At 41.5% G+C, this 27,973-nt stretch overlaps 1 protein-coding gene across 4 annotated transcripts in view; it reads left to right on the forward strand.

Annotated features, from left to right (window-relative positions):
* LOC100744294 (ataxin-10) overlaps positions 1-27,973 on the forward strand; it is a 78,516-nt gene that overhangs the window by 907 nt on the left and 49,636 nt on the right. For 3 of the 4 annotated variants that reach the window (XR_001102202.3, XR_001102201.3, XR_002946487.2), the window contains exons 3-6: positions 29-540; positions 609-811; positions 2,781-2,844; positions 2,967-3,238. Coding sequence is in view for 1 of the 4 variants with exons in the window: in XM_003488650.4 (XP_003488698.1) it covers positions 29-540; positions 609-811; positions 2,781-2,844; positions 2,967-3,160 (973 nt within the window). In the remaining 3 variants the exon portion in view is untranslated. Of the gene's footprint in view, positions 1-28; positions 541-608; positions 812-2,780; positions 2,845-2,966; positions 3,323-27,973 lie in introns of those variants that run through there. The other variant, XM_003488650.4, reaches the window with a different exon arrangement.

Genomic DNA, 27,973 nt, shown 5'->3' on the forward strand with positions numbered 1-27,973 from the left:
GTACTATAGATTTTTTATTTACTTATAGAACTATGACACATTCTAAACATATCCCAATTGTTAGAGCTTCGTGTGCATTTGTACATAATGCTTTGAAGGAATTTGAAGGAAAAACTTTCTTGGAAGGAGAAAAAAAACGTTTATGTTCACAATTATTGAAAGCAACTAAAGAAGGTTTTGAAAGTGCAAAGGAGGCCCTGATGCTTTTATTATTTGAAAAGGACATACTGCGAAGCGTGTACTGCGATATGACTATCGAAAATAAATTATGTTTATTAGAAATAATTTATAACGAACTCTCAAATTCAATGCACAAATTTGGAAACGAATACAAATTTACGAAGGATGCGATTGAATTTTTAATTAAAAGATTTTGTAGAAAAAGTGATTTGATTTTGAAGACAGTGGATACATGTTTAGATGAAATAGAACCTACGGAAATTGTCATTCTTCTTGATATTCTTGGAGCCTTGACTTCAAGATCTTGCGAAGAATGTAGTTTTCTAAAGGATCAGAAGAGCTTGCTTATTAATTGTAGCTGTAAGTATATTTGTTTATAGCGTAATTTTTTTATAGCATAAAAATATTCGATTCTACATTTTTTACAGATCTATTAAAGTCCATTCAAACGATTGGAAAACTATCAGATAATTATTTCACGCCGCTACAAAAGTTGAGCGACGTAGCTTCAGCGATACAAGGGTCAACAACGAAAAGTGATTTACAAAGTCATCCTACATTTGGTTTTAAAGCTGGTTTAATAAGGATTATTGGAAATATGTCATACAGAAATAAGGAATATCAAGATCTTGTAAGTGTATATTAATTCTTATTTTCTACTCGTTTGTCCTTTCTAAAATATATTTTGAACAAAATCTATTTTTCGTGAATGAAAATTTTAATCTCTATATATTCAAATTTGAACTGAATACATTTTGTCGTTGACAATATCAAGGCACCATCAGTTGATAATACAAACAGTACGTTTGCCCTCGAATGTTTGCCTGGAAAGTAGCGCCTTAGAACCCTGTACGGTGGCAATCGCAACTGCATCACGTACTACAAAGAATAAACTACGAAAATTCCCCGTTGTATCGTACGAAAAGCGGTAGAATTTTTTTTCAATCAGTCATTGATCTATTAATTTTTACAATGATTTCTTGCGTGCTCTAACCTTCAACCCCGATCGATCATTTGTCAAGTGCACCCGCGTACAAAGACCTTTTGCATCGTAGATCATCTTCTGACACGCGAAACGAAAAACAAGGAAAAACAAAAGACAGCGAAGTGTAGGGTAGAGCGTAGATGAATATTACAAACCTTGCGCTCGAAACGACTCTCTGGTTGCTCGGTTTTTATTCAGCCCCTTTATGCGTGCACGGGCATTCGCGAGTGATCGTTATTGCTTCTTATTGATTTCATCTCTGGCGCGCAAGAGACGGGATACAAAAGAAACGAGAACGGATCCCGCGTGGCGCGCACTGTTCACCGAACAAAGGAAAATTAAGTATCCTGTCCGAGTCGAAGACGTGGCAATTTAGCCAACATCGGATCCCGCGTTAATATATTAGCAAGATCGAAGCCATGGCCGCTGTTTTGCCGCGTACGAATCGTTTTATCGATACGCATGCGATCGATACCACGCAGGAGTGCGAATCGAGACAGACCTCGATTTCTTCCTTTCTTCTCTTTTCGTTCCTCGCTTCTTCTTCGCCTTTACTATTTCTGTATCCGTTTTTTTCAGTGTTTGGATGGTGGAAAGGTGTCGAAGGCGATCGTGTTCTTAAATTTCGTTCGGAAAACACGCGCACTCCGGTATTTCTATCCTTCTTAAGTAATTTTAAAATGTGCATATCCTCGTCACGATTGCTCGTAAAATACGACGTTCTCCCGCGTTATGAGGTTAATATACAAACCGGCGGTGACTTTCGAGCTATTCCGTTGAAACGAGCGTGGTTCGTAATGAAAAATGTGTGTATGTGTGTACGCGTATCTGTTTGCTGATGGCCATCGCAAGGTGCTCCTTGAGTAAGTAGGGGGTATTACGTTTGAAAAAATTCTCGCGAAGACCTTCTTCGTCTTCTTCAGCTTCAATTTCCAATGATGATTCGTATACGATGGTTCGAGGTGTATGGATTTAGGTACTCGTCGATAAAATGTATCGTCGCTCCGACATGCGATTCAATTACGTTCCATTCGATTTTCAATGGCGGCTCATTTTTCACGAACGAGAGTCCATGAACGCGGCCTATGGTCTGTAATGTATCGAGCCGTGCAAAAATAATATTTTTATGGCTGCGCGAATGGCGAATGCGATAAATCAGAGTCCACGCCGTTGCTATAAAAATAAATTAACGTCCGCGATGCTGTGACGATGTAATACCTTTTGAGTAACATGGCTGATCCTTTTATGGCATCGCAGGGGCTTTATCGAACTCGAATTGAAAAAGGAAATTTTAAATTTCGATTCTTTAATTCTCTATTCAAATTTAAATTTGAATTCTAAATTAATCTATATCATACGAGAAGCTTTAAACCACGATTAATCGTTGCTTCGTCATTTACGCTAATTAATATTAGCTATTGTTTCGGTCAATATCTACTAACTGTATATATAGTTTTACACGCTTGCAATAATTCGGAAGTATGACGATAGCGTACTTTGTACTTACCAAGCGACGATTTACAATTTTATGCAGAGTCTCGTAGTTTTATACACGATACCATAAGCATACATAGGTTTACACACGCGTGTTCTCAACGATGTTGAACGTTTTCAGCTTCGAGAAATGGACGTCGTACCTCTGCTTCTGGACTGCTGCAATATAGACGCGAGAAATCCACGTAAGTAATCCAGACTCGTTTCCTTTGAGCTTCGCGATCCTTTCGTTTATTGTGATTCGCGTGAATCCTCGATGATATTCCGACACGCTAATTAATGCCTGTGTTAAATTTTACACGCGCAGTTATAATGCAATGGACGATCCTTGCGCTGCGGAATTTATGCGAGGATAATCCGGCGAATCAAGAGATCATCCGGAATTGCAACAGAGTCGGCGTCGTGGAGAGCAGCGTGCTGCAGGAAATGGGTGTCGCGCTGCACGAGGACGAGGAAGGAAAGAAAATTGGAATCGTGCCCTTGCCGCGTGAACGAAAATAACAGACTTTATCGAAGATCTTTCACACGGAGCCTCTTTGGCGAAGTCTCTCTTCGTTTTTATCCATTGGCTCGAAAGAGGTATGATAAAGGACACGTATCGATCATATTTTTAGCTCTTTAGAATATTGTCGAATTCGATGTTTGTTTTCTTCGTATTTTGATCGGGTCGTGAAAATATGCTGTTAGAATTTTGAATGAAATTTAACGAATCCGTAGGACTAGAATTTTCATATTAAATATATAGCAATTATATAGCGATAGGTAGTATACGTGTATATACATAGATTTTTTACTCATTTTTGACTAATTTTTTTTAATAACGTATAAAGCAAGACGTAACGTATTGATGTCTACAATTTAGACAATCGCTGAAAACATTTTTACTACAATCTATTTTACTACAATCTAGTTCTGCTATAAAGAATATACTTTTTTATTACAACAAAAAGAATATGAAACTTGCTTTCGTATTTTAAAGTTTCTCCATCTGCCCATTCTTACCCGCCATAGAAATCCGGCGATTTTCTTTCGATTCGTTTCGCCCTATTGCATAAATTGAGATGGCAATTTCTATTGCCTCGCCCTACATAAAAATGTAGTATGAAATAAAACGAAAGAAGCTAGAAAAGAATACGATAAAAAATCAGGAAGGACAAACTTAATTTTTAACGATACTTTTAATTCAGTTTCGAATTGGAGGAACAGCGGTTTCCTTTGGCACGGCCGCGGCACGGCAGTCGCTTTCCACGATCTCGACCGTCCATACGGATGTATAATCACGCAACTCGTGTTAATTATATTACTATTTACCAGTTTGTGTATCGATAGCTCACCGGATAAGGTATCGGTGATCTCTTTATCGGGAGTTAGACCGCAATAATTATTCGAGAGTTAGGCGACTGCAAACGTATCTTTCGTAGCGTGTGTCGACTGTAAAATAAGCCTACAATTATAGTACATGATAGGTACCATTACATGAAATATGATATCGTATTGCGTAAGGAGACATTATATCTGCATTCGCGGCCGGCTGATTTACGGTACGATAAAAGCTGCCACGGGTTCACGGTCTATTAGCAGTTACTAATGCAGCTGTACGACTGTACGTCCGCGTCTGTCATTGCGAATTCGTTTACGAACGAACGTTTATTAGCCATCGTTGAGTATCGATAACATCTTACTATCGTTCAAGTTTATTATTACGTTTGCCGGCGTCTCTAGAAAAGTGGAAATCCGTGATTTCGTTAAATGGTTGTCTTACTACTTTGCTATCCTTATGATTCGCCGTGTGCAGATGTCTCGCTACTATTTAAGTTTACTATTATCCTCGCCATTATCTTTAGGAAGATGGGAAAATTTCAACTGTGTTATCGTATATTTCCTTTTATGGTCGTTTATATCTTTTCGCGATTTCTCTCTTCCCTGGGAATCGTTAATTGCTTGTCTACTCTGAAGCGTGTAACGCCAATGGAGAACGACGCTGTCAATCTATAAATATCAGCAAATATCAGCGAAATATCAGCAACGTTGCGAACTGTACCTGCCAAGATTCAAATAGAAATCGGCGGGTAATTAGATCGATATCACGATCGAAATTCGTTCAACGTGAGTCACAGTTGTATAAACGTTTTACAAAATGTAATGATACGTTTCTATCAATATACGCGGACGTGATTCACGATCTAATCGACTGTAACCAACTGTTTGCTGATTTATAATCTATTGTCTGTAAAGAACTGCATGGCATTCCTTCATTTTCGTTTTTCGTTATTATTCGTTATCGAGTTACCGTACGTTTGTTATCCGAGTTACTCGAATAATCGAAGTTTCGAGCGATGGAACGCGACAAAAGTAGCACATCGAAAGATCATAAACTATCATACACGAGATCATAGAAAAAAGATCACGAAAAAATCGTGAATTTCTGCCGCAATTATGTTCGAGGTAAATTTTTTAGCAATTTATCGCAAGAATGACTGAAAATGATATTATAAAGGAGATAGTAGACCTCTCTAAATATCGCAGAGGCAAATCTTCAATGTCTAACGTTCGTGTTATTTAAGTTTAACGCAGTTTTTGTAGGATACAAAGATAATGGGAAAAATGCAGGAGAAGAGGACGAAAAAGACGCTTTGCAGGAAAATTATCTGAACGATAATGGAACGTTTGTTCATCGAGTATTCTAAATTAACACAGTTATTTATAAAACGCTTCGTTTCGTCGAACAACGGTTCAAAGAGTCGGGGAGAGAGAAATTACGAAAAGGAAAAAAGGACTGTGGCGTGGACACCGCAGAAGCGGGTTTGCACGATCCGCGGGAGATTGCTTTTAATTTAAATATCAAACGATCCTGGACGATTAATCTCGCGCGGTTATAATGGCCGGCAATTAACGCGAAATTTATCAGCTAATTATACGCAGGGTTAATCTCGCCGTGGTAATGATACCTTTATAAAGGCGAAACGACAAAGTAGAAGGAGAGAAAAAGACAGGAAAGAGCAAAAGAAAGGGTGTATATCTGCGTTAGAGCGCGTTTTCGCGACTCAAAGTCTGTCAATATTTATCAGTCAAACATAGAATATCATTTTTCTGGAAAACGAAACCTAATATAGATAAATCTCATTCTGTGTTCTTCATTTATTTTTTCACGTAGAATCAGTCTGGTCGTAGTTGTGCCAGTAGTTACAGAATCGTATATTCCGTATATCGTAATGATCTCAACCATTATAATCGAGATGTAGTCTGCAGTTACGAACATAATTCGTCATAAAAGAGGCGGAAGGATTTTTCGTTCGAGGCAAATTTCTGTGTCTTACGATAAGAGGTTCGGTAATATAGAAGCCATTTTCTATGCACTTGAAGGCATAAAACAAGTAATCGTAACGTGGTTGGTATCGACCATTTTCGTTCGGGGTTAATCTTTATCGATTAATATTCATAGATTCCGATAGCCGATGCGTGAAAGCACGTGGATGAGATCGGTATCGAATTCGTGATTCCACGCAGCTTCTTGATCGATCGATATTTCGATCGTTAAGTTCCGAATTCCTTGGTTTAAGGATTCATGTTGAAACAATTGTCTTTTCGATAAATTTAACGCCTTATCTACAAACAATGAGATATTTTGTGTTTTCGATTTTGATATTTATCGAGGAAATCTTATTTAACGTGGTTTCGATGTTAACGAGATAAACAAGATGAAGTCATTTACGATTTATCGACAAATGATAAAATTTATTAATAAACGATAAAATTGAAAGGAAGAATCTGTAGGTTAAATGAAAGTTTCGCAGAATATTACACGGATTTAACGATTGTATCTTCAGACTTTTATTTTTAGGCTGCTTGTGTGCTACGATAAAAAAAGTCTATCAGAATATAGAAACCTCGTTCAAAAGCACGTTAGCGTAGTACTCGTGTCTCGTCCGTTCGATTTTCTTAAACGGACGAAACGTTCGAAGAACGTACGATATCTCGTAATTCGAGCGAACAGTCGAGAACAAATTTTACCTTGGCGTAAATTGTTCTTTACGATTAGAAATATTATTGCAACGACTGGCGCAATTATCCATGGTTTCGATACGAAGGCAGAACGCGGTGATGGAAATTGCATGTTGGTATAATCGGCGATTCAATTAGTTAGGCGAGCGGAAATCGAGTGGAGCGCGAAAAACAAGCGACGCAAGTAGGGTGTAAACAGGCAGAAAAGTAAATCGGCTAGCATGTATTAATAGAGGCCGCGAATTGAAGCTATGTCGGTGCCTAATAAGTCGTGGATCCCCTTTTAAACGATCTCTGCCTCGAACGGACCTGTGCGCCTACGCGAAACTTCTCTGAAAGAGCCGACAGGCCGATATATTTCCCGTGCCCTCGTATGCCTTGCGTACATCGATCGTGTACGAAAGAGTTACATCGTTATACAGGGTGATACCTAATCGTGCGCCGATTCTACCAAAGACAGATTCGCGATTTTTGGCGAAAACGAGAAATTAATACTAAATCAGTGTCAATCAAGATCTTCGTTATCGTTACCTAACGATCTAAAAAATACTTTCTTCTCAAACTCGAAGAACGGAGAAACGAAGAAAACTTTGTTTTTCGCGGTGTGACGACTCCGAAAAGACGAGTCGTCGGCCCATCGAGGACGATCGCGGCTCGCTTCTGCTTAAATTTTAAGCGACGGTTTCCTCGTTCCAAATATCCGAGCTTTTACGGTCCATAAAGGGACGAGGGCTGCTTTTAGTGGCTATTACACGAATCCCCGGGTCGGCGCAACATTTATGGCTCATGCACCGTGTGCGGCAGTCGTTAAAACACATTTCGTGGGACCATGCGAGAGCCTGAACGCGAGTTCTGTGTTTACGTTCACGATTAGACGCACGACATTTCTTCGCCAGCTTTTCTTCACCAGGATCTTAGCGGAGGACGATCCGCGTCTAGGAGGCGAATGCGAACACACTTTAGCGGAATGTTTTACGGCGGTTCAACGCTGACCGTCCGTAGAACTCGCCTTGGTAAAATATACAACGTTCTTTTTATTCCTTCACCGAGATCTTGGTAGTTTGTTTAATGGAAACTTCTCCGACAGGGTTACATGGGATTTGTTAATTCCCCGGGGTTCGTGTTATATGGCCTTTTAATGGAATTCTTAAATTTGATTTTACAGCCTCGGTTCTAACGTTGCAGCGTGTTCAAATAATTCTGTATCTAAGGGACAGATTGATATTCACGATTCTTCGTCTCAAGCGCGTCATAGGGTTTTTCTTCGAACTGTCAAAATCTTTCCGCTTGTTGAAACAAGGGAGAAATTGCGACGTAAAAATCGTGACAGTCGATTGCTTTTGTTGCCAAGTGATCAAATCTATTTGGCGAACAGTCCAACTTTGCGTAAACAATTCAATTTTCGATCGGTCGGAACGCCGATAGAAAACTGGTTAGGATATCGATCGGGGCCCCTCTGTGAATTGTTTTGCATAACTAAATCGTCGCGAGGGAACCGGTGTCCAAATTAGAAAAACGAAAACCGTTCCGTTCGAATAATTACGAAGCGATCTAACTGGTATCGAATCACTTTGCGACAAGTAGGCCGATAAATTAACATCGTTAATGAGCCGCTAATTACACTGCCGTGCCACGGAACGATTTGATTTATGCGAGACTAAACGCGCTTTCCACTCCGCTAGCTACGCTGTGTATTAACTTGCATGTTCACCTAAATCGCAGGGTATTAATTAAATTTTGGAAAATTCGATTTACAAATCGAGCGTAACACGAACGTTGTGATATCCGATAAGCGCGATAGATGTTTAAAAATGGCATGTAAAGTCTCGCTTTAATCCGTTGGCTTTTAAAAATACGATAACAAGAGTACGAACGCGTTAATGATTTTGCTTCTCTATTAGAAAGATGGGAGATTTATTTCGAAATACATATTTTGCTTTTTCTTTCGTTAAAGCTATAACGCGAAGGGATATACAAGCGAAACGTATTACCAATTAGAAATTTTATAACCGGATGTACTAAGAAGTTAGGTATTTTTGAAACGTGTTTTCGATATTTCAAATATATCGCTCTTTAGATAAGTTCGAAAGAAACGTTTTAACCTTTTTACGACTGTGAACCCATATACAGAGTGTCCTGAACTCTTTTATTATCTCGCTGTTCCGAATTCACCGTATTTTCTAGATAGAACGAAACGCACTACAGGATTCAGATGAAACATGTACGTATAATTTGTAATCTTAGCTTACGATCGTTTAGCTATAATCGTTAAATAGTTAATGGTTCTTAAATGATAACTCGACGACACGAGAATTTTCACGATCAATTTTATGAGTTAGAGCACAAACCCCACGAATGCTTGAGATTCTTCTATAATGTGTTGTTAACCCCATCAAGTCGACTAACACGTTTCTAGCGCGTTATGCTCTTTCGCCAACGTACACAAGGGTATATCGGAGATATCGTTTCGCCTTTTACCCTTACGACTTTCCCTTGTTATCGGCGAAATACGTTAGGAAAATATTCGAAGTTTAAGACGATACAAGTTGCTTTCTTTTAAACTATTTTATATACGCGTGAGTATAAATAAATTCCTATCGAGCGTATAACTCGAAAACCTTCCTTGCTCTGTGAAATTCCTGCACGCTTAATCACGCCTCGAATAACTCTCGAAACACCTGTCTCAAACTTCGACAAACCGATTGACAAAACGTTCGATAAAAACCAAATTGCCGATCCGGAAGAAAAATGCGGCGAACAAGCCGCACGAAACGGACCGAGTAATCTCTGGAAAGAAAAAGAGAAAAGCAGCCCGATGGGTTCGCTGGCAAAAATCATAGCGGAAGACTCGCTCGTGGTCGCGGTAATTGCCCGACGAAATTGAATCGTGCCGCGTTGAACGCGAATCTGCGCGATAAACGATCGCACACGCGCAAACAAACGGGATCACGTGAACCGAGCTAATCGCGTTTCAACGAAACCAAGAAACCGACGAGACCGTTTCAAAAGGCAAAATCACGATGATGGTGGTTTGTCGAGAGCTGCAACGGGGTGGTTTCAGGGGCCCACATGATGTCGCGGGCCGATCAAACGCGGCAACCCGACCGAAATTAACGAAAGGAATTAATCGTTGCGAACGATCGCTCGTTCCCAATATACAGATGTACACTCCTGCTCAAAAGTGCTAGGGCAAGATGTCTCGTACGAAACGCGTGATATTAAGGTTTCTACGAATGTAACGAATACTTTCGCGAAGAACTGGCTTTTCGTTGGACGATATAATCGCGACGATAACCAACATAGACTCGTTTAGTCACGGTAGCGGAAATCTCATTTTTTCGCGCATATATCGCAACGATCGAACGATTCGTAGGAAACGACGGTCAAATATTATTTTTGTACTTTTTCATTTTTAGTCCTCTGGTTCGCCCTTTGTCGGTTTCCATCTTCTTCTAACACAGCGGCGAATTATTTTCAGCTGTGACGCTTTCGAAATACATACGCGATGTGTATAATACATGGACGATAGTTGGAGGACGTTAAATGGCATTTATCGGTACTTTATGTTCCAATCTTTGAAATTTCTGCGCAACTTTCATATATCTTCCACTCGCGTGTCTAGTCTAGCGTTATCGATTTCTTAAAAGAAGCAAAAGGATAAAAACCAGGACGAAAGAGTCGAAAAGGATAATTCCTTAAGCTTTTCCAATTTTGAAGCAAATATAATAATTTATTAATAAATTGTCCCAAGACTTTTGAGCGGGGGTGTATAGAGAGAGAGAGAGAGAGAGAGAGGAGGGTGGGAGGAGAGAGAGAGAGAGAGATGACTAAATTTTCCGTTCTGGTCTGTTTGCCGGCTGGCATGTGGGCATTATCTTTACGACCTCCTCGCCGTGGAGTAGACGCGAAAGGACGAACGCATGCGCGATACGCGGCCCGGAACACGGAGAACACCGAAACCGGAGAACCTGTTATCAAAGAAACGGTGGCTACCGTACCGGGCCAATTATCATCCGACTCGAAACGAACCAAGGTCTGATCCCAGACGCGAGTTTCACTCGCCCTTAATTTCTCATCGAGGAATCCCTCCCAATAAACGTGGCTTCTTCGTAAACTCGTTGCGAGTCGGTGGATCAACGAGATGGTCGAAGACTATCGTTTCGAGAGTCTGCGAGCGATCGAAGCGCAGGATGACGGATCGCGGACTGTTTAACGGGGTCTTTGAGGAAGTTGGAGGAACCTTGTGGGGATTATCGAGCGGTTGACGGTGATTGTTCGTATAATCGACGAGCGAAGATAATCGATCGTTAGTGGTGGTGTAGATGGTCTCTTTTGGAGAGGAATATCGGAAAGTGAGTGATGAGATTTGGTGCGTGAAAGTGTTGCAGAGTCGATACGGAGGAAAACGGTGGTGATTAGGATCGAAGAAATTGTCGTGGTTCGAGGAATCGTTGTTCCGGAGTCGTAGCGAGGTCTTTCGAATGGAACGATGACATTTTGAATCTTTTTGAATCTTTTTGAATCTTTTTGAATAAAATCCGAGCCGAACGAACGATCAAAACGTTTCACGATCGAAAGCCGATGATCGTACGAAAGCTGAGAATTTTGGAGATCTTGCGAGAAACGACGTTGAAAATTTTCTTTACGAATTGGTCATTTTTGTCGAACAATCCGCGATCGAAAGCTGGTAAACGCGAGTGAGAAAGTCGAATTTCAGAGACCATCGATCGGTTTTATTTTTAAAACGAGCAGTTTCGTTGTGAAATTTTCTCGAAATAATCTCGACTCGACTGAATAATTCAAACGACCCAGTATTAATGACCGAAGACTGTACGCGATATAGCCGAACTTTGGAATCCCGTAGAGCTTTTAAAACACTTTTATCTTTGCAAAGAATAACGTTTAAACGTTTCCCTCTCGAAGCAGCGCTTTTTCGTCAAATTCATTCTCAACGCGTATCGAAGCTAAAGGTAAAAGCTGCCGCGAATAACAGGAAAATCAAAGTAATTCGCATCGTAAGCGAAACACTGAAATAAACAAAAGCGAATTGTACAAATATAGATCTGATTAAGCAAAGCCGCTAAAAAGAGAATCGAGATACCGTGGAAACAGACGTTGAACGAAAGCAAACTAGTCTGGGATTTAACAAGCTATAGGATGCCAGAACGATCGCAGTTAGGTTAAAATCGTAATCTACAACGAGTGTAAAAAGCCAATTTCACGAGCAATCGTTACACTTTAATACGCAAATCGACAGATTCAACGTCGGTCTTTAACAATTTCTCGCGAAAAAGGTGGCGAGATGATGAAGCTATTCCGGGATGAAGTGGTTTGATTCTAGATAATGATATCTCGGCTAAGAGGATGGAAGAGCCAAGTCGTCGTGATGCTTCAATGTCTTAAAGTGTAACGTCTGTTGCCGCTACAGAACGAGACGGCTATTTATTCGTTCCACTCTTAACCCTTGCTTGGAAACAGGGGCAAAAGAGGAGTGCAAGAACTTTGGTAAATTGTAGTGATCGGCCGGCTGTCGGCTTGTAACCACCGGTTACTTGAAAAGTCAGCACGATTTATCTCGTGACTCACGCTTCTAGATCGAACCGAACATTAATTAAACGCGAATACATTCGCTCTCTGGTCTTTAGTGATTTTCGCTTTCGAACGCGAACATCGCGTGTCTAGAGGTTTGTTCTCGCGTTTCGAGCGTAATTTCAAACGCGATTGGCTCGAAAAAAAATAAAGGAATTTTTTAATAAGTGACTTGTTCCAGTGCTCTTAGCATGGTCGCAGGAAGTTTCGATTTCGAACTCGAGCCTGTGGACGGTTCTCGAGATAAATTGCAAATTGAAATATATTGCAAATTTTTGCTTCGAATTTCCAGTGAATTTTGCAAGTTAAACGACGCGACGTCAAACAACGTTCAGAGATAGGATCTAAGAAAAGGGGCGGGATTTGTTCGTAAAAGTTATCTACCTTTGGTCACTTTTGGAATTTTAGAGACAACTGGCTAAAGAAAAGTGCGAATTTACTATTGAGAGGATATTCGAAAAGATCAGCGTGGATATTATAAATCGCGACCTAATAGTTTCTGCGACTTCAAAGTCAATCGCTAGTTTCTGCGAAGCAATCCTGAATGCGGTTGAAGGAAAGAGGATTCAAACGTCTTTCAAAGTCGATTAGATCGCGCTCGACAACTTCTTCCTCGAAGCGAAGCAATTAAAAGCAAGAAACTCATGTACTTTAATGTTAGATCCCTGAAATGTCTATGGTGCGGTGAACGACTGCCGCGGTACGCTTTTAAGGAGTACGAAAGAAGAAGAGCTTACTTAGATCCCTCGAACATCGATCACGCACTCGGTAGCTTCTTCGCGCGATTTTAAGAAGAATTCAAAGGGGAGAAACTTTTTAAGGACGAGTTTTAACGATAACTCGTTTGGAAGGCAATCATCGACTTGTTCATAACCATTTTAAGAGAGTGCGGTGCGAGCTTTAACAGCGTATATACTGGTAGAACGATCGCGAGAGAAAAGATATTTGGTGATTATTCTAGAAACATTTTTGGACGAACTTAAAAAAAGAAAGACTATGCCTAGCAACGTTCATTGCTCCCGAATAACACGAAGACCGATCAATCCCAGCACCCTGAAAACTCGATCGGGCGATCGTCGACACAAATTCGCCAGAAATTCGACTAAAGAGCAAAAACCTACGCGTTGTTCGCAACGATAACGCGAATCGTTTCTTCCGAACAAAACTCTAAACAATTAGACGAACCGTAAAAAGAGTCGTATAAGTTGGAAGAAGAAGACTGGTCCAAATTCCTTCGCGTGCATACCAAACTCTTCCACCGTTGTTCCAGTTCAAAGAAACAGAAGTTGTCATTATCAAATGCCGATTCCGTCCGCCATTAAACATCGCTACCGCGTCGTTTAAGGATCCAAAGGATCCAGAGCGCGTCGCAAAATCTCGTGGCTCGATCGACGGCATTCTTTCGTCGCGGAGAAAGCGTTGCCGGTTTTATCGGGTTGCGCTCGATGATTTATGAAAACGCGGATCGCGCGTAATTACTCGTTCGTGTGACCGATCGTGGATCTGGAAGAAGGAAGCCACTGCGCGGGAGATCGAGGGAAAGATCCGCTTTCGCGACCGGTTGCCAGTTTTTCAGACGCAAGATGGGAAACGGCAGTCCTTAGGTAGCTCGATTCAGCGACGATGAAGGGGATCAGCCGCTTGTTACTCGGGTAAGTTCCGTTTCTAATGGCTAATCGATGCTTTCCTGCGAACGCCGCCCGATAATTTAATTACGACCGCGGAGATTCAATAAAGACGGTTTTTGCGTTCTCCAGCGGAGTTCGATAATTCAGTCGGCGTACAGATTAAACGTAATTGCTGGCTGAACCAGTGGTTTCGCGATTGTTCGAGCTTCGGCCGAAGGAATAAGGCCTCTGTACCGGGTTTTCGAGCCGGAGAAGTCGTAAATGGGACGAGAGAGCCTGTTAAGGATACCGGGGGAGGCTATGTTTTTCCACTTGTTCGATGCGTTAGGTTAGATCGGTTAGGTTGGAGATGTAGGTAATATTCACGAGTCATCGAGTACTTGGTTTTTCGATACGTATTCTAGCGATGACTTTAGCTTTTGCCGTGACTGTGTTCGAACCGTATGTCTCGAATTGATCGAGACGCTGATAAAACGTTGAAAATCGTTCGAAAAATGGGACGACTAAGCTCGAACCAAACGACGCAACGGTTAAGACGAAGCGAACGCTGATGTACCATGATAAGATGAGCTTCGTAAAAAAGAAATCAAACGTAGGACGAAATTTTCTCTCAAACGATGGAAAGATCGAAAATCTGTTTGCCCATACTTCACCTCGCATTACCGAAAAATTACAATCGCGGCAGTCGATTTACGCGTAGCGGCGTTCCCAGTTTCCTGCGGTTCTCACGATCTTTCTTTTACTCGGGACGGCGTGGTATCGCGTGGCGGCCCTTAAAAATCACGTATTTCCGTGGGCAGGGGCGATTTTTTTTTCTCGAAGCGGAGGCTCCGCGAACGCATTGACCAAGGGAAAAGGACAGACAGAGAAGGGACGAGAGAAAACGAAGCCAAGAAAGTAGGAAAGAGCGAAAATGAGAAAAAGAGAGAAGCAGCGTGCTCGTTTCGCCGTCTGCGAGGCTGGTCCTCTTCCATCGTCCCCACCCTCTTTTCGTTCCTTTCTCACTTTGGTCGCCAGCACTCCTCGAAGCCGGGTGTAACAATGGCTGCCCTCTAATTATCGAAAGGCCGCGGCACTTTAAAGAGATCCCCGGAGAGCCCATCACCGGGACTCCGTTTCGTTCGCTCCTTAAAATTTCTTCCCTTCTTCTCCCTTCTTGCCCGAGTCATCTTCCATCGTCCAGTGGAGCTCGCGTGGATGCTCGTTCTCCGCGTTCCCGAGCGAGAAGAAGAGAGCGAGGTAACGATAAAAACAACGAGCGACGTGATCGCGCCTCGTGGAAAATTGGTTTCGTCTCGCGAGACGGCACCTACCGCACCGTTCGGCCTCTCTCTGCACGAATTATTATACCCCCGCTGTTTCTGCTCGACGGAAGCTAGGAAAACCAACGTACAACGTACTCGCTTGATGGCAGAGGGGTGAATTTGTGAATGGAAACGCGCGGATTAGATACACAGATAGATAGAGTTTCGACTTCTTTTAACGTATCGTTGCTAGCCTGCACATATTTATGCAAGTTCGCACGTTTCGCGATTTAATTGTATATTAAAATAGATCGATAGATGGACGCATGAAATTGAATATTTTCATCTCGTTGTTACAACTTGACTGTTCGTCGATCGTTTAACCGTCTTTGATTCCATTAAAATATCCTAATGCGGTTGGGAATGGGATTGGGATTGTTAATATTAACGTGATTTTATATAAACGCGCAAGGTTCTTTTCTATGTACGGAGATCAACGATAAAGATAGAAGATCTTTAACTTCCGATTGCTTGTCCTCTTTTTTCTTTTCATCGAAGAAACAAAATTTGTCGAAACGTTTACGTAACTCTTGTAGTATAAATTTTAATAACACGCAGCTATAAATCTAACCTATTAATTTTGACAGCAATTTAATGATAATTCCGCGGTGAAGTTAAATTATCGAAAGCAAATGTAGTTATAATTATAGTACGTACGCAATTAGAAACGAACGATTGCCGTGGTCTGTAGATCAAAATTTTCGAAAGTTAAAGTAGTTCAGTCTTCGAGCAATTATGTTAAATACGAAGAAGTCTGACGTGGACAGCCTTTAATTTCGTGGAAGCCCATTTACAACTGCTGACAGATAACAGAATTCTACGACTCCCAGGCCTAGGTTACCCGTGAGCCGAGTGTTTTCCTTAGGAAATAGCACTTAAATAAATTGTAGGGACCGCCGGTCCATTGTCCTGGTTATAAGTGGCATTAATTTTCAATGGCACCTGCGTATCTTGCTTCTGAAGAACAAATAAGATTATAGTATACGATACTTCTAATTATACAACACTGTTCATGGATATATCATTTGTATTTCTAACTAATTGTAAGACTGATTATACGTTCAAGAAACGATGGATCGCTACTTTATTTCATCGTTGTCTTTACAATATTATGCTTAAAACGTTTAATTTATAACGCATTATATAACACTTGTATCACATTTTTTCGATTTATAAATTTTTATATACTCGTAGGATATATTCGTACCATTCGATATATAACATTTCGTATAATGTATCGCATATAGTATCTTCAAGCGAAATGCACGCGATAAAATATACCTAAATTATCAGGTAACTAAGAAAGTCTTGTCTTCTTTGACGCCAAAGAAGAAAAAGAAAAAAAAATACAACAGAAAGGTAGACGTAGAACAAATCGCTTTATTCGTTGAAATAGTCGATGAAATTCCTATGTACGTAAATACGAATTCGTAATACGCGTAATCTTTTTGAATCTACGTAGATTTTATCGTCAGTAGAGTGAGCAAGTTAGAAACAGGCAGACTATAGAGGCGACATTACGGACGTTTCTACGCTTTTACGAGACCGATATTCTTTATCCTCTCGTTCACCAGACACGATTATGTACGAAAACGACTATTTTAACGAACAAAGTGATATTTTTTCTACGGTTTGAACGTCTCTCTTTCCCGTGGTAACGAACCGAAAAGAAGCGTGTTAGTCGCTCGACGATACGAGTCGATGAACCTCTTGTGCCAACTTGTGACGGCAAATCGAAACGTTGGCTTCCGTTTAGTCGCTGGTCTGCTCGTAGAAGGGAGAAAAGCCACGCCGATAAAGAGAAAATAGCGGTTCCAAGACCGAGAACGCGTTCGAATGGGCGTAACCCAAGCGACTCTCGGTTGGACCTGTTGCTCGTTGCTTCCTATTAAATACTCGTACGACCCACGCTGGAAAGGAGTTGGTTTTGCCGTGTTAGCAGCCAATGACTAACGGTGCGGTCAAACTCTCTTTCACCCTTCGTTTCTTCTTCCTATCTTTCTCTTTTTCTCGGCGTTTGTTTCGCATCTGCGCCGCCACATCGTTGCGAGTTACAGTCGCACGATCGCGACCGGATATGCGCCGATACCATCGGCGACGATCATATTTCCGGGTGGGTTGCTCGCGAATTCTCTTGGCCTCCGATGCTGTCGCCGATTCGCAACGGTTTTTTCGCCATGGGATGTTCCTCGAGATAATTTATCGGGCGGAAAAGGAAGAAGAAGTACATTAAGTTTCTCGATAAAATTACGCACAATGATTATTACTACTTTGTCTCAATATCGTTGCATCGTATTAGAGGCTTTCGAACATTTTGTCGAGTTACATTATGCCGAATATTAATTTTCTAGGAATAATTAAAAAATATTCTATCGCGAATCGCGGTCGTTTTAACAATTCCGATAATCCTATTCTCAAAGCGAACACATTTTCTCTAAATTTTCGTGTTAGTATTTCAACGAATACGATCGAACGGAATAACAAAGCCACGCTGCTTCGTCCACTCTCTGTCAATTAAACATTCGGAAATCAGCTCCGATTACCCGGTCGGATTAAGCTCTCTGTTCGAGGTCCTTTCACCTCCAACGAGGATCGATTCGGTGTGCCGCAGGTGATTCGTTCGTAACGCCGTGTATAAACACGTTTTCTTCGGGGTGTCGAGAAGGCTGGAGGGTCGTGGACCCGATCTTTTATATCACGACGCAACAATGCCGTTACGAGGCTGAAACTGGCTAACCCGTGTAGCGGCCATTGTGTCGGCGAAACATCTGCTCGAAATACAAACCGCTAATAGAAACGCGGAGAAAGGAATCGCCGGTGGAATGTTAGCCGCTGGGAGAAATGCGGTAGCGCGCGGGAAAGAGGAACGGGTCAAGGGGGCGGGGAGTAACATCGAAATTGTGTGAAAAGACGGACATAATAGAGAAACAAGGGTAGGGTTCGTGCGATACGCGATACTCCAACAGCTACACAGGCTGGATACTTCTTTTTTTTTCCTTCTTTTTTCTCCGCTTTCTACGGGAGCAGCTTTTTAGGTTCGAATCCTGAGCGTCTTTTGTAAACGATAATGCAGGATGTGTGTGTATGGGGGGAGGGGGAGCGTGAACGCTGTACAGTTTCAAAGTTCTGTAAGTTCAATGGCTGAGATTGCTTTTCTTTTCTTTTTGTTAAAAAATGATATAGAATGGAATGGCGTAAACTTCTTCGAACAAGTTTTCGTTTTATTGCCAAATTTGGCGAAGAAGTTTATATCGAAGCGATTATACGTATTATTTATTCGTTGACTCTAAGTTTAGAAAGATCAAGTTCGTACGCAGTAATTTGCGTGTCATGATTTGGTTTTATTAAAATTATTCTAAAGTTATTTACTTACCTTTAAAATTGTTTCGAGTTAATTGTATGATCTTTCCTCTATTCTTTTTTCTTTTCTTTTCTTAAAAACATTTTTTAGTAGCCGATACGAATCTTTGTAAACGTTATCGATCGATCAATCGTTTCAATGATAGACGTTATTACGAGAGAGAGAAAGATCGAAGTTGTATTTATCGAATTTAAGAACGTAGTTTTAAATCCCTAACAAAGCTAGACGCGATCCGAAACGTCAAAACACTGTTCGAAAAAGGACGTAGTTCACACCTGGAAGCTTCCAGCAGTGTTAACTACGAGCTTATAGAATTTGCATTAGAATAGCGCCGTATAATCTGTATTCTCGCTGAATATCTTTGTCGCATGCGAGATAGATCCTTTTCAACTAGAAAACGTAATCATGGTCGAACTACCTATGTTAGCGTGTTCGCTGTAATATATCTATTGAATTCGAAAAAGGTACCCTAACTGGTAACAAAGCTTTTTTACAACGAGTTTCACGTTGTACGTTCCAACAACGTACAGCGTATTAAAATACTTTATCAGAATAATAAATATGTGTTGTCGACTTACTGGCGACATATTGCGATCGTCAAACGACGAAAATGCACGATGGAAACGACCAAGTTCCGTCGCTTTTGTTTCACCGATTAAATCACCGCTCTGCTCGGTTTACCTCACACGTGCCTGAATAAAGGCGCTGTCATATCCGCCTGTCGCGTCAACTGACAACGCATTCCGACTTAATTTCGTGATGGAACAATATGATCGGCATCGTCGTAAAGCTCCTATCTCTCGAATCATCGGCTCGTAACGGCTCACGTTCGCTGTATACGACGATTCCTTTAATACAGTGGAACCTGGATGAACCGGCTTCACCGAGATCGAAGCAGCCCAAACAAATTGGAATCTAAAACGAATCACGCGTAGAAACGTCGATCGAAGCTTATAATTTGTCTTCTTTTTTCTCTTTCGTGCTTATTCTGCGTCTTTCGGTCTCGTCGTAGAAATAAAACAAATAACGGGGATGACTCGTATATAACAACGATCGCTGTTTAAATATATTACACGCCCGTACATAAGAAAAATAAAGGAGGCCGAGATCTCGTAACGTGTTCGATCTATGCTAAAGACGAAGAACTTCGCTGACTCAGTGTCAGGAAAACGAAAGAGTATTTCACTGCCTTCGGTGGACCTTTTCAGAGAATTTTAACGATTCGTCCGTTAAAACCATGTCGTAATCGTAAAATGCGTAGAATGGACTGAAGGATCTAAAGGCATCATAGGAGCCGAATTAGAGAAGGTGAAATAACTTATTTAAGGGAGTGCCTGAACCCAACCTCGTAAACGCGTTCTTCTTCACACTTTATACCTGAACTGTTTTACTTCGTTCCTCTGTAAGCGTGGGGAGAACGTAATAAGAACGATACAGATTACGTGGAATCAAAGTGGAATATGTAAAGCATCGGAGGAAAGAGTGAAAGTGATTTCGATAGGAGATATCGTTGCTTGAAAGAATATCCCCTATATTGGGAAAATAATAACAATTCCACACGATCTCGTTGTACAATTTTTTTAATAATAATTTATAATGCAATACTTTTTTCCGGATATTAGTGGCTTTAGCGTTATCGAATCAATAACGTCGATTTCTCATTTATAATATCAATATCTGGCATTTTCTAATAACGTTTAGCTAATAAGATTGATACCGTAGTCCGTTAAGCGTACGTGTTTGCTAAACTTCATTGAAAACACGAAGCACTATGATCAAGTGCCGATGACTAGATAATCATAGTGTAGAGTACATTCATTAGCTTCTCGTATAACTGGTCTCGTAAAGTGCAACACATCTAATTGAGATTTAATCTCGATGCAAACCTATTTTCTCTTATGAATTTTTAGTCAATTCGCATCCCTATCTAAACTATGTATTGTTCGCGGAATTGTGCAATTCCATAAAAGTCAGAAGTAACGCGGTTTTAGATAAATCAGATTGCGAAGCATAAATAATGATTATGAAAAGGTTAACGCGTCTTCTTCTAACGTTTTGAATCGCCGAGTAGCTGAGAACGAAAAGAATTTCAAGCGTTTTAATCGTCTTTGACGTGGAGCGATCGAATGGATGCCGAATAATAGTATCGACTGTAGTTATCGTCCGTTATATATGTATTCGATCGCTATGTTATCGACACTCGTTAGATTTAGTTCTGTTCCATGTGTTATCGTAGTTCTATTGTTCGTACGTCAAACGCATAGTCGTGTACTACAATAGCTATTCGTCAAAGTTGTCGTTGCGAAAGGGTTAACTAATAACACAGTCCTGCTCTGTAATATTGCAGTCTCATTACGATAATGCTCTATAATATTCCGGTAAACGTCGATATCAAATCGCGATAGGTATTACTCTAACGTCGCAACAGCGTATGTTGCTCTTCTCGCGTTATGTAGCAACATTCAGCATTTACGTACGATTATATCGTACTTATTGTACCATATATCTACGATACATCTCTAGGAATACTAAAAATTATATCAAACTTTGAAAGATAATTTCCTTTTTCTTATCGTTCCTACTCCTTGAATAGAATTCGGTGAATTCTATTCTCCGCGCAATAACATCCACAGTATCAATCCAAATACAAGCTTCATCTTCGTCTAATACTCTCGACAAACTATACCAGAAAGAACGACGCGAGTTACTACAATAGCAACGAATTGGCACCGTAAAGCGTTGCCGAACAGTCACGGTCAGCCATCGATGATCGATTTACAACCACCTAAAGCACATCGACCAAAAGCAAATTTGCGAACGGCCTTATACACTCGTGCGCGAATTTCAGGTGACAGCATTATTACGCTTGGTTCTCCATAAAATCGCGACCGCTGGGTCGCGATATAAATAACGCGATATCATAAAGCTAATGACGTCCCATTAAGGCGTCGCCACGTGAAATCCGCGCTGCCAAAAATTCACGGCAGGCAGTAAACGCTTTTACGATGGTCACGAGGAAAAGGGGAACCGCAGAGAGAATGGAGAAGAATGGTCGCGCGCGCACGCGCGAATATAAGACGGGAAATCTACAATGTGTTCGCGTTGCACGCGAGATCTTCACCTCCGGTCCTGTGCAAACAGAGCCAGAGGATTGCGTAACGCGCGACTTCCGGTCCCGAGAGCTCGGATGGACCGAGGCCTCTTATCGCGTGGAACGATAACACTCGCGTTGCATGCGTTGCAGTGTTGCGATGATTCTTGCGATACAGAAGCATTTCCTACGTGTTGATTTTAGCACTTTTTTCTTTTTTTCCCGTCGGTGTTGCTGATCGAGTAGCGGTGGTTCCCTGTTTGCGAACCATTCTTCGCTCGAACATGGTAGAGATTCTTTGAAATTCTGGCTCTAGTATTCGTGTGATTCATGTTCCGATATGTTTCTTGTATCAAGATGTGGTATATCGTATCGGATTATGAACGAGTTAATTTTCTATGAAAATGCACAAGGAGTTTGAGATGAGATATATCTGTTTGTAGCAAAGTATCGAATTTTAAAATGACTCGTCTAAAAAAGTAAAAACGTGCCTCTCGCGTTTTTCGCTTGTGATCTTCCTTAAGGAACGAAATTTTATACAAAAAAAAAAGCTTGTACGTATGTTTCGATTATTGTTTAACATTGAATTGCCTTGTATTTGATCGTTGTAGCAGCTATTACGGGATATCCTGTGTAAGCGAGCCGAGTGTCCGAAGCGACAGGCTGTGCAGCCAGACATGATTCCTGCCGTTTGTTCGAGTCGTTTCAATAAAACGATGGAATAGCTGTGATCGCGGCGCCCGGCACGTACTCGATCGGCTTTGTGCTGGCAATCAAACTGCCGAATGGCCGGATAAAATTCAATTTCTCTCTCCTATTGCGTCCGATTATCGACGAATTTCACGCGTCTGTTGCCAAGAATACTTCGCTTGACCGCTTAGATGCAATTGTTCCATATTGTAAATCGTATAAACTGGTTTATAACATCGAAGTGTTCGTACTTGGAGCGTGAATACAGAGTTACGCTGTACTCTACAGCCGAGTAATTCGTATTTTGAGTATAAACAAAGGTTATGAAATTATCTGTGCGTATAACGAAAGCGATGCTTAAAATTTTGCTCTAGCGATAATCGCGATGATCGCAATTCGATATCTGTTACTGCGCAGTGTGCGTAAGTATAAAATTCACAAAAGACTACGGAACCCCTTAGAACCAAGAACATATGGCGAATGCAATTACCCAATAATGATATACAATTAATCGAATTTATTCAGGACCTACACGCGGCACGTTTCCTGGAAAATCGAAGGGAACTTGTCCATTCGTTTTGAATAAAAATTCCCGTTCGCGTTTCTTCGCATGTCGCGCGACTATAACGACAAGAAAATTGCCGACTGCACTGAGAACTGTTACGGAGCTCACCTGACCATCGGACATAAATATGTCGCTTATGACACTCCCTTGCTACGCTTTTGTTTCCTTTCTTTCTCGATCTGGTGAACAAATTATTGTTAATATCGCGTCGAATGATAGTAAACTACGAGGATAGGATACTTTATATCAAGGGGGATGCAGAGAGTGGGCTGAGTTATGAAAATGTATTCCTGAAAAAGGGGAGTGTTCGAGGGGAGTGGATCTAGAAATGATCCGGGAATGAACGATGTTAGGATAGTTTTCGTTTTACGAGGTATCGGATATAAGAGCTTGTTACGTGATTAGGGTTTGTGGAATTTAGAGACTGAGAGTTTGACAAGAAAGATGGACTGTACGAGATATAATTTTTCTTGGCTCGTAAAATAAGCGGCAGATATTAAAACCGAAACATCTAGAACTGTTCTGAACGCACGCGCTCGAGACGCCGAACCAAACGATCGCTCGATTTCTCCAATTTCGTCGCGTTTCTTTTAAACGAACAAATATATCGCGGACAGTGATTAAACGAGTAAATGCGAAAAAGGTTTATAGATAGATAGATAGATAGATAGATAGATATCCTTGGAGCATTAATCTCCAATAAAAATTTCTATATAATTATACGTGCTTAGCTCATCGATCAAACGACTGTCATCCGAATAATTCAAAGTCTAAGAAATTCAAGTAATTTCCATTTTTCTATACTTTTTCTATCCACTGCGCGCGATTATACGCGTAATAAAAAGACTTAAAGTAAAAGCGATTCGATCGAACATTAAAACGCGCTTTTAATACTGTGCTATACCTCAAGATCGTAAAAGTTATCATATAGTCGCGTAACATGTTCGTCTGACAGTTTTTGCGCGGATTCGCTTATCAGATTCGCTTGTCCGAGTAAACGAACGAGAACGTCCCGATGAAAAATAATTTCCCAATAGTAAGGAGCAGTGGCGTTTTACGAGCACGGAGATCGCGCGAAAAGACAACTCTAATTCCTGTGAACAGTTTATTACTCGAACTGGACCTTGCTTCTATTACTTAACCGGCATTTTATTGCTTACGAGCTCTCGAACCGCGTATCGGCGAGTTCAATCAAATTACGCGGAGATGCGTGCCGTAGATCTTCCTCATCGGGCGTTCGAGTCGCCGCTTTTTCTCGCGTACGATCGACTTCTTTGGCCTCGTTCTCGCCTCCTTTAAATCGGTTTCTCACCCTTTTATCGTTCAAGCTTTATTCGACAGTGTACATTTCTTGTTCGCGATACGTCGTGTGATTGATTGCTACGGCCGTTAGGCGGGGATATGTTTATTCAGCACATGGTACGAGTTACGAGAGTTTACGATAGTTCTTGCGTACAGGAATTGGGCAATTTGTTAACAAGAAGTTTATTGCGTTTCTTAGGAGCTGTATGCCGTTTGAATCTGCGGGGAAAGTCGCATTAGACGAGATTGGAGGAGAATTTTTTGTTCTTTGAAGTGAATCTCGGCTAAGGATTTCTATAGGTACGTGCAAAGCTGAGTGGCAGGTTAGAAATTCACTTTCGATTCGATAACTGGGATAAAGTCCTAAAAAGTGCGTTGCGCGCGTACATATATTTATCCGTCGTAGCGTTTGTCTAGATTTATATCTATACGTTTTCACCGGTGCATTTCATATCTATGCGTTCAAATTGAACCAAGGTAAATTTCGAATTTCCCTTTTGGCTGTAATTCTAACTTCGATAAACCCTTTTCTATTCATCGCACCCGATCTCGGATCAATTCACCTAGCCAAGATCGATATCGGACAATTTCGGACGCCCGTGTTAATAATTCGTCGTTTCTCATCGTTGCACGAGAATATACGACGAGTCGAAGGCGGATAAGATCGTGTTGCCGATCTGTGTTGCCGATGCTGATCGCGGAGAGATCCCCGTCCAAGCGAATGGCTCGAGCGTTTTCAGTTACGTGGACGTTCACTGTTCAGGATCGAGAACCGAGGCACACCCCTCGTACATCAAGTCGAACGAGTAGATCGGCCGATCCACCCACGAAATGAATCATGAGCGCGCGGCGATACGATCGAAAACTCACGCGGGGATACGTATCGGTCATTCCGACTGGTTGCACAACCGTGCACCGCCAGTAAATTTGAACGTGTAGGGGGTGGAAAAATGGCGTCAGGATAGTGACATAATCTGCGATATACAGCGACTACCAAAAGTTTATCAAATAACGCGAGACGTGGAAAAATGAAAAAAATCCAGCTGATTATCTACTCGTATCTAGTCGGTAACTAGCCAGATTCGCATATATCGAACAAATTTCGAAAGTCAGTTTTCTCGAAATAATTTTGATCTATGTTCCTTGCTTACATAAACGCGTATCCTCGAAAGAATCGCATCTACCCAAAATTTCTGTTTCACGCCTCTAGAGATTCTATAACCGCTTTTACGCAACTTTCCGATATTCTTCGACGTACGATCACTCTACGTTTTTAATAACTTAACTTGTCTTATCCGTTGATCTCGACACCACGTATCCAGGTTACACAACGTGTCCGTGAGAAACAGCGTAGAGTCGGAAATTGACGGTACACATCTCGAATACAGACATCCGTCGAGATTAATAAGTTCCGGCATTCTGTATTGGACAGCGCCGAGCGAAATAAGTAATAAATAAGCCGATAGGCGATCTAAGGCGGAACGCTATATATATTTGCATTTTACACTAGGATACCTGGTGCGGTGGCGGCAGCGGCACGAGTTCACGCGAACGTGCGTAAAGATAAATGGAGTCGAGCTAGGAGCACCGCGTAATTCCAACGCTGGGCTACCGATTCGTTCGACGTTGTATTTGTTTCCTATCTGAATAACGTGAGACTACGAAATCGCATTGTTCCTGCGCCGGGTATCCCGCCCGAGTATTGTTTCGATGCTTAAAACTCGTTGTTTCAAGCCTTTGAGCCAGTTCTGTGGAATTTTAAAACCTTCGATCTTGTACTACATATTTCAGTAGCATTGTTACTGGAACGTTGCTATTTTATATACCTGAATGTCGTAATACTGGATCTTTAACCTCTTCACGCTCCGTGTTGCGTGTGTGTATTTAACAAGTTATTAATTGACCAAATAATAAACGAGTTCGGAGATTATACGGGGAAAACACGATAAATTTGTAATCGTTGATTTTTTCCTTTTTGTATTACTCGATGGCTAAGATACTTCGATATAACTTAGTTGCGATGATATATTATCCTTGAATAAATTGACGGTATATTGAATTTAGAACTCGTTTTCTGGCTCGTAGTTTCTATCTATTTTCGATGAAATTGATTAGAATCTTAGTGGATGTTAGTGTGAAAATTTGTTGCCTTTACAAAACTGCAGGATGAAACGCGTTTTTGGTCTTCGTACTTTCAAACAAATTTTTCGCGGAATAAGGAAAAAATTCGGACTTGAAAGATTTGATATTTAATTACAATTTACTGCTTTTATGGTTTCGAACTTCCTTATTCTTTCGTCTTTTCGCAGATATCGATAACCGATCAGAAAATCTTTGCATTTCTAAAACGAAACTAGAAATGCACAAGTATCTATGTTTATTCGTTGCTTGAACTTAATGGATAAAAATGATTCGAGGAATGTGCGAAACGCGAGTTTCAACGAATCCAATTCGTTCCCGTATGCCTGATGAATTGTATTTATGAAGAGGAAAAGAATTCTTAGTGCGAGAAAAGGAACACCGTTTAGAAATTCGTTGATCCTGCGATCCAGCACAATGAATTATATCTCGTTTATGCCGAGTGTTGCAGCCTCGCGACAACGTGACATATGGCGTATGAATATCTCGTAACACATCGTGGAATTTATCTGAAACAGTTCTAACATCGTTGTTTCGAGTGGCGTCGGTAGCAGGAATACGCGACTCCGGTAAATGTATTACGCAAACATAAGAATTCTGAAATTCTATGGCGTATTTTATAATATAAATACAACGACCGTGTAACGAATATTTCTGAAAATTCGTATCGTTACGAAGATAATCGGAAAAGCGGAATGTAAGCAGAGAATCGTCTCGCGTACCAAGTATCACAAGTACTGCACTCTCAACGTTTTATACGCTTTCGTATACAACGTACATTCTGTACGTGTATATGCAGCTGCAAATTTCCCATAAACGCGTAAAGACGCGCGGTGTACTGGTAGCTTTCCGTCAACGCGTTCCACGTTCCACATCGCGCGAAACCCATCAACCGCTCTGACCCATTTTTCATGCTGCCATTCGGCAATCCCGTGAAACCGCGAAAAGGGAGACGACACTTGGGAAAAGGAGGTTGGAATAGCACGGCCAAAAAGGTCGCGGCAGTTTGGAAGAGCCGTGGTTGCGGCGGGACGGTAGCGAGAGGCGAAATTGACGCGGCCAGCGAATATAGACGTACGGGTTTGGTGCATTGGGCAACAGGTAACTCTGAAAGTAAAGCAAAGCGAGAGGGTACGGGCGAAACGGCCGCGAGAACGGTCGCTGAAACAGGGACGGAACGAGAAGGAGCAAGATTAAAGGGGGGGAGGGAGAGGACAGGGAGAGAGGAAGAGGAAAGACGGAGAACGGGAGCGTATCAAGAGGGAGGAAAGTTAAGTGAGAGCGGAGGAGAGAAACAGAGAAAGCCGGACGTTGTAGCCAGGAGTTAGAGTAAAAGAGAGAGAAAGAGAAAGAGAAAGAGCGAGAAAGAGAGCGACAGAGACGAGGTAGGATCGTAGAGGTAACATCGTAGAGGCTGGGACCTGATCCCAAAGGTAGGAGGACTTGGGTTGGCGAGGCCAGTCCATCGCGGGCCCTCCTCTCGACCGAACGCGCTTTACTTTCTGCCCGCTCGTTCAAATTCCCATGTGCACGCGGTATTCCCGTCTGACTCCCCATACCGGCTAACCCCTCGGACGCGCTGGTGCTCTCCTACCTTTCCTGGGCACACGGTGTTCTCGATGACTCTGCTCCTGGTTGCTGTT

This window comes from Bombus impatiens, unplaced genomic scaffold (assembly GCF_000188095.3).
Source record: "Bombus impatiens unplaced genomic scaffold, BIMP_2.2 scf_0259, whole genome shotgun sequence".
Taxonomy (NCBI): domain Eukaryota; kingdom Metazoa; phylum Arthropoda; class Insecta; order Hymenoptera; family Apidae; genus Bombus; species Bombus impatiens.